Source organism: Protopterus annectens, chromosome 15.part0 (assembly GCF_019279795.1).
Source record: "Protopterus annectens isolate FY-2018-M chromosome 15.part0, PAN1.0, whole genome shotgun sequence".
NCBI lineage: Eukaryota > Metazoa > Chordata > Ceratodontiformes > Protopteridae > Protopterus > Protopterus annectens.
This window is the reverse complement of record NC_056749.1, coordinates 134,257,414-134,271,880: the sequence shown is the minus strand read 5'-3', so window position 1 is coordinate 134,271,880 and position 14,467 is coordinate 134,257,414. Positions and strand designations below refer to the sequence as shown.

Below are 14,467 nucleotides of genomic sequence, written 5' to 3'. Positions count from 1 at the left end.
GTGGATCTCCTGGAGTTGGCCATGTTCTGTGCTGGTAACTGGGTTTCACTGTATACTGCTGAATGAAAAGCACACTGCCAACATATATGCTGTTATACCATTCCAAACAAAGGTCATTCCACATAACCATGGACATCATGCCTGAGCAGTCTGCTACTTCAAAGTACACCTAGAAAATAAACACACAGTATTACCATTCATATAGCAAAACTATCAACATGCAAGACACAGAAAATCAAGAAAAAACATATCAGTTTTTGTTATTAGACCACTGATTTCATCACACACAACACCCTGCATCTGATACCAATTAAAAACATAAAGAACAGCATTAGTAGCTTAATTCACATCCACTACTCCACTGTAGTTTATTACACCCCAGATAGTGGTTACTTACCTCGGTAAAACAGTGCCTTAAAATATGATTTTTTTTCCATATGACTTTATAATCCTGTATATGAATTGCAACAAATCACTACCTTTCAAATACAAATAAATGCTGCCTTTGGACTCTTAGAAGCTGGAAAGCTCTCTTTAAACTAATACAAAACAATGTATTTGTACTCAATTTTGCATCCAGGGAAGTACATTTACATCTTACTATTTAAGTCAGTTTTATGTGGTTGCTGTTTTAGATTTGTTCTGGATCTGAAGTTAAAGCTGGTAAATTAACTATTTTTTATAGTCTTCAGTACATTATAGGTTGCAGAGCTTTTCAAGTTGTTTCTGTTCTGTGCATAGGTACTTAAATGAGTTCTGAGTAGGATCTCATTTTTCTGCATTTATGATGTCTCACTTCTGAATCTGAAGCAACAACTATAAATTGGTTTAGGTTTTACACTATCCATAGCTTTCTTTCTGAGCTCTTAAGTGGATTATCAGCATTGCTCATCTAATTCTGTATTTTAATCACTTTTCAAACTTAAAGCAAAAAGACAGATTTGGACAGCGATGTGAATTGTAACTACAGCTTGTGGTAACTGAATCCAGTGGGAGTGGGAACTTTCTGCAGTTCTTGGAAATGTGCACTACTGGCTACAGCTTTAAGATACTTCCAGCATCCTGGTATTTTACATTACACAAGCAGTCAGCCATCTTTTCCTTTGGGCTCTTGAAAGCTAGAAAGTTCTCCTCAAGCTAATACCAAACAAAGCATTTGGACTCCCATTTGCATAAAGGGAATTGCATTTAAAATACTGCACTTATCTTACCATTTAAGTGATTTTTTTTTCTCCCACAGTCTTTCCCTGTTGTGTTTTCAAACTTGGAAGTTTTTGAGCTAGCCCATCTCTACTATATATCTGCCCTGGAAGCTCCTCCTAGTCTCATCTCCTCTGCTCATTTTACTGGGCACCAACATATTAAATTGGGAAGGCTCCCCCCAGCTGAAGTGTGCTTTGAAATCACATTTAAATGTGTTTTTCTCATTGCTGGCATGTCTGGCTTATAATCACCTTGCAATTACTTGTTGTAGCCATATGTTTGATTTGTTCCTGGGAGCTTTTCACTTTTGGCTAAGTGAAGCATGCTTTTACATTTGGAAGACTAGGACCACAGTTCTAGTGGCAGTGGAAAGGTAGCCTGTTGGAAGACACAAAGGGAGGCGAGTTTCATTGGCTTTTAGCTTGTTTAGTCACTTTTCTTTCAGTACATAAATTTAGTGCATATACGTGGCTCTTGGCTTAGTTCCACATAACTCAAATGCTTGGCATTCTCAGGGTGTTTGGCTTACATCTCGTGCCACTCAGGCTAAGATAAGTACTTTAAATTGAAATGCTGCACTTTTCTAAGTTGCTTCTAAGATTGGTGCTATATTTTCAAATTTATTGCATTTTTCTGCATTTCATCACTGTAAAGTGTATTTGCTTTTCCTTGGTCTAGCGTCTTTGAAGAGTGTATGCCTCATTGCTGGCTTGCCTGCTTTAGAATCTCCTTGCAATTACTTATTATAACTGTTTTATTTGTTTCTGGTACCTTTTCACTTTTGGCTAACTAAAGTGTGTTTTTACAATAACTCCTTTAATGTTAAACAGCAGGAAGCTAATTAATAGCTATGCTTCCTGAGGAATTCTAAGCCAGGAAACTATTTGCTGCCTGAAAGTTTTTCTCCAAACTCTTCTACTGAAAACACACTTCATTAGATTCATAATATCTAAGAAATGATGCGCGTTAAAAAAAATTTAAAATATGCTATTGTTTTGGTAAACAATGGTCTATACATTGGAGTTACTATCAAATATCTGTCTTCAGATGCTGATTTTATATTGCAAATTTATGAAAGAAAAAAAGTATTTTGTTTACCAAAAAGTAACAGTGTACTTGCCAAAAAAATGGCTATATCTCTGTAAGTGTACAAGACAGATATACAATATCAGTTAGAGAACTGTTTGCCTGTTCAACAACTTTCCAGTGATGTATGACAAGAGAGGAATAGCACACTGTTGGTTTGTGATATTGTCTAATCTATGCAAATTATTCACAATATTTATACAATATTTCAAAACAATATTAATCTACAAAACATTTGTGCTAGATGGCAAGTATCAGTGACAACACTGTGTCTTAATGTTTTGTATTAGATAGCACCTTTTTGTTAACCAGCAGGTCGCACAGCTTTTACGAAATTAGTACAATTACTTAAATATAGGTAATAGTTCTTAGAGTATGCTCAACAAGGTATTAAGGTTGAAAGTAATTCTGCTACAAATATGTAACATAAATAAGGTACAAAATAAAGCTTGCTTAAATGTAGAAATTGAGTTTAGCAATATGTGATTAGCATCCATACTACATGACTATGGCTTGAAAAATAAGGAGTTTGCTTAATGGACATGTCTCATACAGAATCAGCAAGAATGTATGCATTTCACCCTGTCAGCAAAAAAGCTGACTTCTTACAGACTTAAAAACAGGATGTATGCATTTCACATTGTCAGTAAGAGCAAAAATGTAAAAAAAAAACAGGATGTGTACAGCTTCTTTAAATAATGGACAACAGGAAAACAATATGTACATGTTTTATAATATGACTGTTAAGCAAGGAAGTTTGCGTGGATATGCTTTCATCAAGTCAGCATTTGCACAAGATGTTTCCTAAAAAGACAATACCAGTATTATTTCTCTACAGGATGAAAACATATTTTTCTGCAAACACCAGCAAACAGATGATTTTAAACAAAGACCAAAATAGAATACCAAGGAGAAAAACAGGGTATAAAACCACTATAAATAAACTATAGCAGATAACACTGTTAGAGATCTTTGCGTAGGAACACTCATTTGTATCTCTCACATTATCCATGCTGTTTGAGAAGTAAAGTAGCACAGTACCTGAAGCTGTAACAGTAGTTTGTGTGATTTGTTATAAAAAGTCATTTATAGGTTATTGCTTTTATGACGGAGTTTGATGCTGCATCAGTGTACATTCTGCAAGTTTCTGTGGGCAACAGACTGTGAATGCAATTATAGCTAGACTTTGTTTTCAGCAGAATCCAGCCAGCAAGACCTTACTGTCTTAAGAAGAATTCAGTTCCAGCACATTAAGCAGCACCGTGATTGTTAATTCTTCAATGACGAGCTAGCCTGCATTCGAATACAGAGGAAGTGGTAAGGTCTGCAGAGGGTTACCACTTCAGTCAAATTACAGTAACTAACATTTGTGCATATGTGTAAATCTTAAACAGAAGTACTCCAGTTTATGCAGCTTGCAGCAGTAAAGATTCTCAGATGTCTGAATCCAGATTGAGCCTGCAGTCCAGGAAAGTCACAGTGCCATAAATTCTCCAAGAAAAGGTGGGCATCTACTTTTCACAGCAGTTCGCTACCTGCTGTGTTTCACCAGCTTCTCGAGTGACTCTGAAAAATTTCCAGCCATCTGCAACAACAGCCTGATCACCTGTTTTCTTGCTAACAGGCAAGACCTTTTTCTGTCACATTTTTAGTATGGATGCTATTCAAGCAAGTGTAAGCCAAGCTTTACTCTTAATGTAGCAGAACAACCAGATAAGATATGGAGTAAATTGCAATGTTGGTATACACAGCACATTAGTAAATGTAAAACCTTATTAGGGCAAGTTGACATACAGGCATTATGTAATTGGATTGTAACATTTGATTGGTATTTGCAACAAAAAATGAAGTATATCATAGTAAATGTTTATTGTGTGATTCAAAAGAAACTGCATTTTGTGTGCCATGCCATAAAAAAGTATTGCATGATATTGCTAAAGCAATAGACTGTGAAAACAGACCTTTTCATGATAAAAGAATTAACTAAGGGTAAAGTGTTTTTCATTATGTCCAGATATAAAGAAGTTATGTCCTGTTAGTACATTCATTTTGAATTACAACAGTCACATCTATTACTGACAGAATCCCCTGTAGATCTTGTGACACCCTTTAAAAATATGTACAAGCGTGGAATGATGCCACGACTACACATACAGATGAGGACAGAAACAAGGCTTTTGATAAATTGGCAGAAGAATTTAATAAATTCTTAAAAGACAAACAAGATGAGTTTAAAAAGTTCAGGAATGGCATCCAAGACCTCTGTTAACAGTGCACAGGAGCCCTGCAGTCAACAGAGGAATCTAATATCAGGTATCATACATCCCTTAAACAATTACAGGCAAAAATGACAGACCTTAAACAACGTTTGAAGGAAAATAAAGAAGGACTACATGAATTAAGACAGACTAACCTACAAAATACTGTCTTGATATCCCAGCTTAAGGAAGAGTTAAAAAATACAAAACAAGTCCAAATTATAGATCAAGAAGGACAGGGAACCACTACAGATTTATATACACAGTCTAGGTTATTACAGGGTTTGCCACAGTGAAATGATAAAAAGGCATATTTTATAACATAATAAATTCAACCACAAAAAAGTACAGTTTTGTACCTACCATAAATGTAGATGTTCGAAGATCCACATTGCTGCAGTCATAACCTGTGGGTAGTCCGCTGTCCTCGGTCGGCCCGAATACCAAAGTGTTAGGCTGGCGTCGGTCATGGTCGCTCAGATCTGACGTCAGTACGCCGTGGTACTAAAGCGCATGACCGACGCCATATCCTCAGTCTTTCTTGCCCCAGATGTCAGAAGGCCTTAAAAAGAAAAGGCCATAGCCAAAAATAGAAAAATACCCAATCACCAAAATAACAACAACTGGTACACCACAAACCACACAGTCACCCCAAACTACAGAGGGGAAGGAGGGAGGGAAAATTGGACTGCAGCAATGTGGATCTTCGAACATCTACATTTATGGTAGGTACAAAACTGTACTATGTTCTTCATCTCACATTGCTGCAGTCATAACCTGTGGGTAGAATCCCAAAGCAAAGGTAAAGGGAGGTTGGTAAAATCAGATAGCATTAGGAGCTGTTAACATGCCCTGTAAAACTGCAATGGCAAACCCAGCCCTAGATTTGGAATAAAGAGGGAGATGGTAATGTTTAGAAAAAGTGTGCACTGAACTCCAAGTAGCTGCCTCCAAAATATCCTTAGTAGCTACTCCCCTTAAAAAAGCAGTAGAAGTGGCAGTCGCTCTAGTGGAATGAGGTCTGATTCCAGCCGGAACCTCCTTACCATGATGAGAATAACAAAAAGCAATACAATGGCCAATCCACTTAGAAATAGTTTGTTTTGAAACAGGTTTTCCTTGTGAACCCAAAGCAAAAGAAATGAATAACTGTTGAGACTGCCTGAACCCTTTAGTTCTGCTCAAATAGTAATGTAACTGCCTGTGAATATCCAAAGAGTGCAAAATTTTTTCCCCTTTATTTTGGGGATCAGCATAAAATGTAGGCAAATGAATAGACTGGTTTAAAGCCACATTTGAAACAACTTTAGGCATAAAAGTAGGGTTAGTACGCAGGGATACCCTATCCTTATGAAATATCAGGAAGGGTTCAACTGCCATTAGAGCCTGTAATTCAGATACCCTTCTAGCAGACGTAATGGCCAACAAAATAGCAGTCTTCCAAGACAAAAACTTCAACTCAGATGTAGCTGCAGGTTCAAAAGGAGGTAAAGTGAGTTTTTCCAACACAAAATTGAGATCCCAGGAAGGAGTAGGAGCTCTCTGGGGTCTTATGTTCTTTGCCCGTCTAAGAAATTGCTTAAACAAAGGATGAGAGAATAATGGTGGGTCACAGTCATAGTGAGCAGAAATGGCTGCAGCATGAACTTTTACAGAGGAGAATGACAAACCTTTGTCTAATAATTCTGTAAGATACTGAAGTGAAACACTCAAATTAGGCACTGAAACATCAAAGCTCTTTGCTTTGCTCCAAAGAAAAAATCTCCTCCATTTATCAGCATAAACTTTCCTTGTACTAGGCCGTCTGGCCTCCAAAATGACATTCAAAACTTGCTGAGGAAGCTGCGACCCCCCAGGGTCTAGAACAGAATACGCCAGGCTGTCAGATGCAGGGACTGTATCCTGACATTGAGGAAATGATTGCTTGCCTGGGACAAAAGGTGTGGAATTGATGGCAAAGGCCAAGGAGGCTCCCGTACTAAAAGCCTCAGCAGAGGGTACCAGTGCTGTCGTGGCCAATCTGGAGCTATTAGAATCATGCAGGGCTTGTCCTGTCTGACCTTCAAGAGCACCTTGGGAAGGAGAGGCAGAGGAGGAAAGGCATAGACGTGAAGGTTGTTCCAACTGAATGATAGAGCATCCACTTTCCAAGCTTTTGGGTGAAACATCTTTGTGCAAAACTTTGGCAGTTGGAAATTTAGTGGAGAAGCGAACAGATCTATGTCTGGAGTCCCCCAAGCCACTGTCAACTGTTGAAATACATGAGGATCCAATTTCCACTCGTGGGGATCCACCATCTGTCTGCTCAAAACATCTGCTAAGGAGTTCTGTGCTCCTGGCAGAAACCTTGCCTGAAGAGTGAGGTGCAAACTGAGAGCAGTCTCCCACAAAATCATAGCTTGTCTGCAAAGAGGGTACGAATGGGTTCCCCTTGCTTGTTGATGTACCACATGACTGTTGTGTTGTCTGTTTGAATCAACACTTGTCCTGGGTGAAGTAGATCCTTGAAAGCCATCAATGCAAATTGGACTGCTAACATCTCCTTCATGTTGATATGCAAATGTTGAAGTCTGGCAGGCCACGTGTCTTGAACCCATTTTCCATTGAAGTGTGCTCCCCAAGCCATGTCTGAGGCATCTGTCGTTAAGATCTGACTCGCCTCTGGTCGGGTCACAGAGAGTCCCTTGTTTAGGTGACATTCCTGAGCCCACCACAAAAATTCCTTTGAATGCAAGGTATTATCTGAATGACAGTGTCCAAATCGTGGCAGTGTTGAGTCCATACGCTTTTGAGATACCATTGTAGCTTCCTCATATGCAGTTTGGCATTGGGAAGCACCAGAATACAAGATGCCATGAACCCCAAGGCTTGAAGGACTGTCCTTGCAGTCAGCCTGGACCGTAGAGACAATTGTTGGAAGTAAAGGGTAAGATTTCTTTGTTTGTCCGGGGTCAAAAACGCCATCTGAGAGGCTGTATTCAGTCTCACACCCAGAAAGCACATGTCCTGAGAGGGTACTAGACTGGACTTTGTTTCATTCACAGAATACCCTAGGCACCTTAACACTGCCATAACATACTGTAGATGGTGAAGTAACTTGACTTTGTCTTGAGCAAGAATCAGGCAATCGTCCAAATAAGGATAAATTTGTATTCCTCTTAACCTTAAGAAGGCTATCACCGGAGCCAGGACCTTTGTGAACACCCTGGGCGCAGTAGATAAGCCAAAGGGCAATGCAGAGAACTGATAATGTAAAGTCCCAGCCCGAAAACGCAGGAACCTCCTGCAGCTGGGCCTGATAGGAATGTGAAGATAAGCCTCTTTGAGATCCAGAGTTACCATCCAGTGATCTTTGCCTAGCAGAGGCAGAAGTTGTTGCAAAGTTAACATCTTGAATTTTGGAATGTCCAGGTATGTGTTGAGAATAGACAAATCCAGAATTGGCCTCCAAGTGTTTCCTTTCTTTGGTACAAGAAACAGGCGAGAATAAAATCCTAGGCCCACTTCGAACGGAGGGACCTCCTGGATAGCCCCCATTTTTAGAAGTAAAGAAATCTAATTGTGAGCCTCCACGTTTTGCTGAGGAGGAACGTCTGGCATGCCTTTGAAAGGAGGCAAGGTGTGAAAATAAAACTTGTAGCCTCAATCTATAATGTCCAACACCCATTTATCCTGGGTGACTAAAAGCAAATTTTGCCTGAAAAGTGCCAACCTTCCTCCCAGAGGAGCTGCCAGACAGGAGGGATCTGGCAGCTGAAGATACAGGTCATTGGGTCTGTTTACGAAAAAGCTGACCCCTGCCCTCACCTGAAGATTGTGCAGGGGAACTCCACGTCCTCGGTCTGAAAGAACCCTGCGCATGAGCTCTGCCCCTACCACGTCTAGATCTGCCCCTAGACTGCAAATCAGAAGAAGGATAAGCCCATCCCTTAGCCAGCCAATTTCTGCTAAATTTAGGGGGCTGCACCTGTAAAAATTCCTTAACTGTCTGCATGGACTTAGCCTTGTCTTCCATTTTCTTCAAAACTGACTCCACAGGAGAACCAAACAGAACTTCAGATTGAAGGGGAGCATCCAAAATTCGAGCTTTAACATGCTCTGACAAATTCTGATCCTTAAGCCAGGCGTGCCTACAAATAACAGATCCAGTGGCAGCCACCCTGGAGGAAGCCTGAAGAGCATCAAAACCACACTGCAAAGAATGCTTACCCACCTGATCAGAGGCATGAACTAAATCTTGCAATTCTTTACACTCAATACCCTCTGCCAAAGCATCTACCTTAGATTTTAACTGACTTAAGAGAAAATTTTGGTACTTCAGCATATGAAACTGGCAATTCAAAGCCCTCATCGCTAGAGTGGAAGAGGTATACACTTTTTTACCCCACCTATCCAAAGCTCTAGAATCTTTATCCAGAGGAACTGGATTATTTACAATAGAAGCCCTGACACCCTTAGGTCCCTGGCTAATAGTCTCCGGGTCAGCTCTTGGGCTCTTGTACAAATATTTATGAGCCTCTGGCACTCTGTAATACCTGTCTGGTTTAACAGGGGCAGGAGGTAAAGAATCAGGATTAAGGGAAGCTTCAGAGAAAACATCCTGTACAACATCCAAAACAGGGGGAATAGCCAAGGGCCTATGCTGAGGTAAAAACAAAAATTCCCTAAGCCTCTTTCGAGAATCTGAGAAATCCTGACCTTCCCACTTAAAATGCTCCCTCATGGAATGCAGGGTTTCAGAAAAAGAAAAATCCTCAGGAGGGGAAGCAGAAGGACATGAATCCTCTGCATCTGAATCAGAATAAGGAGGAAAATCCTGAATGTCCTCAGCCGAAGACTCAGAGTAATCTGAAGAATGTTCCAAACCTTCCACCTCTGGCTCCACCCTAGGCCTCTTATCCAGGGAGGGCATAGAACCCCTGATTAAAGTAATCAAATCCTCTGCCATCTTCAGCATATGCTTTTTAGGTACAGAACTAGGGCTGACACCAGTGGAAGACAAACCAGGCCTGACCTTGGAAGGTGCTTTAGAGACAGAAGTAGAAGGCCTAACCACCTTATGCAAAGAAGGGACTACAGAGACCTGAGAGGCCCCCTCAGCCTGACCCGACTCCTGAGAGGCCACATCCTGCAAGATTAAAGGCTCCCCCTGAGATTCAGCTGAAACCTCGGTTGGATCCACAGATTCCACCGTAGTTTCCAAAGAACCGGCGTCCGTAACGGACGACTCATCCTGCTTGGACTTTAACGTTTTTTCTTTACGCTTCTTAGCGGTAGCGGGCGTCGGAGGATCCGACGGCATATTGTAATTACACCGCTTACCGAAGACAAGTCTAGCACAATCTAACCTGCGTTTAATGGTGCGCTTATTAAATTTAGCACAAAAGCGACACCCGACTACGTCGTGCTCAGGCCCCAAAGCAAGGAATACAGAGAGAATGGTAATCCCTATGAGGTATCTGCTTCCCACAAGAAATACAATTATTTACTTTTTCTGACATCCGGATTTAACTGAGGCAAGAAAAGACAAAAATATTCCCCAACGGGGTACTTAGCCCAACTTGGTCTTCGGTCTGAAACTCAGAATACGAAAATTTCAGGACGCCGAACGGCACTTGCAAACGCTGCTTCTGCTTCGGACCATGCGGCAAGAAAGACTGAGGATATGGCGTCGGTCATGCGCTTTAGTACCACGGCGTACTGACGTCAGATCTGAGCGACTATGACCGACGCCAGCCTAACACTTTGGTATTCGGGCCGACCGAGGACAGCGGACTACCCACAGGTTATGACTGCAGCAATGTGAGATGAAGAACATCAGCCAGAGAAGGAAATAGTAACCAATCGCCCAGCAGATGAAATGTAAAAAATTCCAGAAAGGCAGCAGGATGACCAAAATCGTATTTTTAAATATTTTATTGAACAAGAAACGTAAGCGCTTTCACAGCATTAAAACCCGCTTCATCAGACGTACTCTATGAAACTAATACCATTTATATATATTCTACCAAAAATCAACCAACCAATGAGAAAAGTAAATTAATCATTCAATTAATTCAACTAGTTTGTTTGTTTCTTTTGGCTTTTCCCGGTTAGGGGTCGCCACAGCGGAACTCCGGTCCGCTAATGATTGGCAGTATATTTTGACATGCTGGCTTGCCGGGCCTAACGCACAACCTTCAATGAAGGAACACCCATTCACACATGTCGCCACACAGAAGACGCTCTGAGAATCGAACGGGCAACGTCTAACTGTGAGGCGACAAGTACAATACTTAAAATCATACATTAAGACAATATATATCAATAAATAAAATAAAGAATTCATATATAATCTTGACATATAATAAAAATAATCACATATAAAAATACATACAAAAGTACTTTCATAGATTTTATATTATTAAATGAATTCAATAGAATTCTAGGAGTATTATTTAACACTTCTAGCCTTAAGCAGAGGTTTCAGGGGGATAGTGTCATTTAGACCCCAACCCCTATGTGCACCTAACCTCAGAATCCATTTTGTTTCTGAGGTTTCCATAACATTAACTATATCACCTAATCTAATGGTTACAATCCTGTGTTTGTAAAACCTGAAAAAGAAATGTATGTTTATCGCCAAATTTCATTGTATGTTTAGCTAGAGCACTATATGAATAACCTTTAGTGGTACAATATACATAGTCCCTTATTCATTCTCTCAACGTATGATTAGTCTTACCTACATAGAATAAATAACATTCTATGCATTGAGCTATGTACACTACATTCTTTGTTGTGCAAGTACTAGAGTTTCTCAGCTCCCATAAGTAAACCATATCAGGATGTTTAAAAAATCGGGACTCATCTATCAAAGGACATTGAGTACATTTCCTACATCTTTTGGTACCTAGCCATTCCTTGTTAGTCAGACTTGTTTCACTACTAAATACTGGGTAACATAATTGACGCTTCATAGGTTCATAGGTTCATAGGTTCATACTAGGCTATCTGCCCGAGGGCATTTACAAGCCTAGCCCATAGTTTTGTGGCTTACGCCACCCCTTTAGTATGGGGAACTATACCCATTATTTTGCTGTGCCTCTGTTGAGCAGTGACACTGAGGTAATCCCTGGGGTATATCTGCGATCTCCCATCCATTGGTCAAGATTTCTCTTGAACAAGGCCAGCGAGGTGCTCTGCCTCACATATACCGGGATTTTATTCCACAGCATAGGGAGTCTTTGGGTGATGAATCTATCCCTCCAGCATGTCCTATTAATAGCCGTGTCGAGGTTTAAGTCTCCCGCTTTGTGGCTCTGACGGATCTAGATTTTTGAGGTGAAGCATATTCATCAAATCTGGGTTTGACATGGCCTTGTATGTTAGGCAAAGGTCACCTCTGAGCAAGCGGTGGCGACTGAATAGAGCTGGAGTTCTTTCAGTCGGGCAGCATAGGACAGATGTTTGAGACCCTTTATCCTTTTGGTGAGGAACTTTCGTGGCCTCTCCAGCTGCTGCAAGTGTCGGGTCAGATACATTCCGAATGGGGCATTGTACTCAATCATTGGTCTGATGAGTGATGAGTATAGGGAGACTATGACCTCCCTTGATCTAGATGAGAATCCCTTCATGATAAGGTGGGCAATGTAGAAGGTCTTCCTAACTACTTTAGCTACATGGGTGTCGAATGACAGACTACTATCAACCTGGGTCCCCAGGTCCCTGATAACTTCTTCTGTACTCAGTGGATTGCCACCTATTTGGTAGCTAGGGGTAACCTTGTTTTTCCCGAAGGGTATGACTATGCATTTTTGGCATTTAACTTTAGGCCATGGCTCTGGCACCAGTTATCCGTTTCTGTGAGACCCTTCTGAAGGATATCTGTGTCAGATGTGTTTTCTACTATGGCCCAGTTTGCAGTCATCTGCAAACTTTGTCAGCCATAACCCTCCTGTGTTTGCTTGTACTTCGGAAAAGTAGATGCCAAACAAGAGTGGGCCCATGACTGAGCCCTGTGGTACACCACTTGTGACAGGCTTTGAGTCTGACATGGCGCCAGCAACTCTGACCCTGTGGGTTCTGTCACTCAGCCAGTTTGCAACCCATCTTGTGATGTATGGGTTAACATTTAAGCTGATGAGTTTTTCAATGATACCCGAGTGGGGTATTGTATCAAAGGCCTTCGCCAGATCGAGGTAGGCTGTATGGACTGCCTTTCCCTCATCAATGGCTTTGGTGACTGTTTCGAAAAAGTCAACCAAGTTTAGAAGGCATGATCTGCTTCAAACACTTTTTGTTCTTAAATACATAAGTGGGATAATCTCCCACGATATTTTTTGTCATTTCATATATTAACAATATGTGCCAATTCTGGGCTATAGTTTCTTGTAATTTATTAATATTCACAGCATAGGGTAAAACTACTGGCAGTTTAAATTTTGGTATCCTAGGAAATATTCTCTGTTGGCTTCTGGGTCTATGAGAAAAATATGGTTTTGCTCGACCATTTCTTTCTAATCTCACTTGAGTGTAAATCCTATTTACTTCCTGTTCATCATACCCTCTCAATAAAAAGTTAGTCTTTAAGGTATCTAATTCTTTATTGTATACTTCTTCATTACAACATAATCATGACACTCTCATTGCTTGTCCTTTGACTATATTGCTAAAAATTCTGGGATTGTGCATGCTATCTCTATGTAAAAAACTAGGTTTATAGCAGGGTTTCCTATATACTCTTGTGCTACATACTACATTTGTAAGAGAGATGTTAACATCCAAACAATCTATGCTATTACATGAATATTGCATAGTAAACCTCAGAAAGTCATTACTGCTATTAATCCTGTTGTAAAACTGTGTAAGTAACCCTTCATCTCCTTTCCAAAGGATAAAGAGGTCATCCACAAATCTTTTACAATACACTATCTGTGGAGCCCATAGTAGATGTTTCATTTCCCAGGCTACCATCACTAGATGAACAGGAAGTAAATAGGATTTACACTCAAGTAAGATCAGAAAGAAATGGTCAAGCAAAACCATATTTTTCTCATATACCCAGAAGCCAACAGAGAATATTTCCTTGGATACCAGAACTTAAACTCCCAGTAATTTTACCCTTTTAGAGATTGTCTGTTTTGAAATTGCTTTTCCTTCCATTCCTGTGGCATATGCTACCAGAAGCTGGTCAGTTTTTCTATTGTTCTTGGTTCTGTCCAGGTAGTAGCGCAATTGCCTATGCACATCCAAGGTATGCAGCAGTCTTTCTCCCCTGTTCTGTGGGTTGGGGAAGAATGCAGGTAGGTGGAATTGACAGTTTAAGGCCCTAGCCGAAAGAGTAGCAGAAGTATAAACTTTTTTACCCCATCTCTCCAAGGCCCTAGATTCCCTTTCAGAGGGGAGTGGGTTTTTGGCAGAGGTAGCTGCTACAGCCTTGGGGCCCTGTGAAATAGTTTCAGGATCTGCAAAAGAAGCCTTATACAAGTGATTATGTGTGTCCGGAACCCTGTAGTATCTGTCGGGCTTAGCAGGGGCCGGAGGGAGTGAATCAGGAGCAGTACAAGCATCATTAAATGCATCATCCACAACTGTAAGTACTGGAGGAATGGCTAAAGGCCTATGCTGTGGCAAATGCAAAAAAGTCCTAAGCCTTTTCCTAGAGTCTGAGAAATCCTGGCCCTGCCATTGAAATTGTTCCCTCATAGCATGCAAGGTTTCCCCAAAAGAAAATTCCTCAGGAGGAGAGGCAGAAGGAATGGAGTCCTCTGCATCAGAGTCCTCATATGGAGAATAAGGGTCCTCAGGGGGGTTTGTATTTTCTGATTCATCTGAGGAGTAATCAGTTGAAACTGGCTCAGGGGGTTCTGCTCTACGTCTCTTCTCTGGAGGGGGTTGAGAGGCCCTATCAGGGTGAGACTGGGATCCTCTGATCAAAG

General features: G+C 40.8%; 1 protein-coding gene across 1 annotated transcript in view; it reads right to left on the bottom strand.

The window, feature by feature from the left end:
* The window catches only part of RADX (RPA1 related single stranded DNA binding protein, X-linked), an 804,920-nt gene that overhangs the window by 674,645 nt on the left and 115,808 nt on the right, over positions 1-14,467 (bottom strand). Inside the window, exon 3 of the mRNA XM_044057246.1 lies at positions 1-169. This exon is cut by the window's left edge and continues 24 nt beyond it. Within this exon, the coding sequence (XP_043913181.1) occupies positions 1-169 (169 nt within the window). The remainder of the gene's footprint in view (positions 170-14,467) is intronic.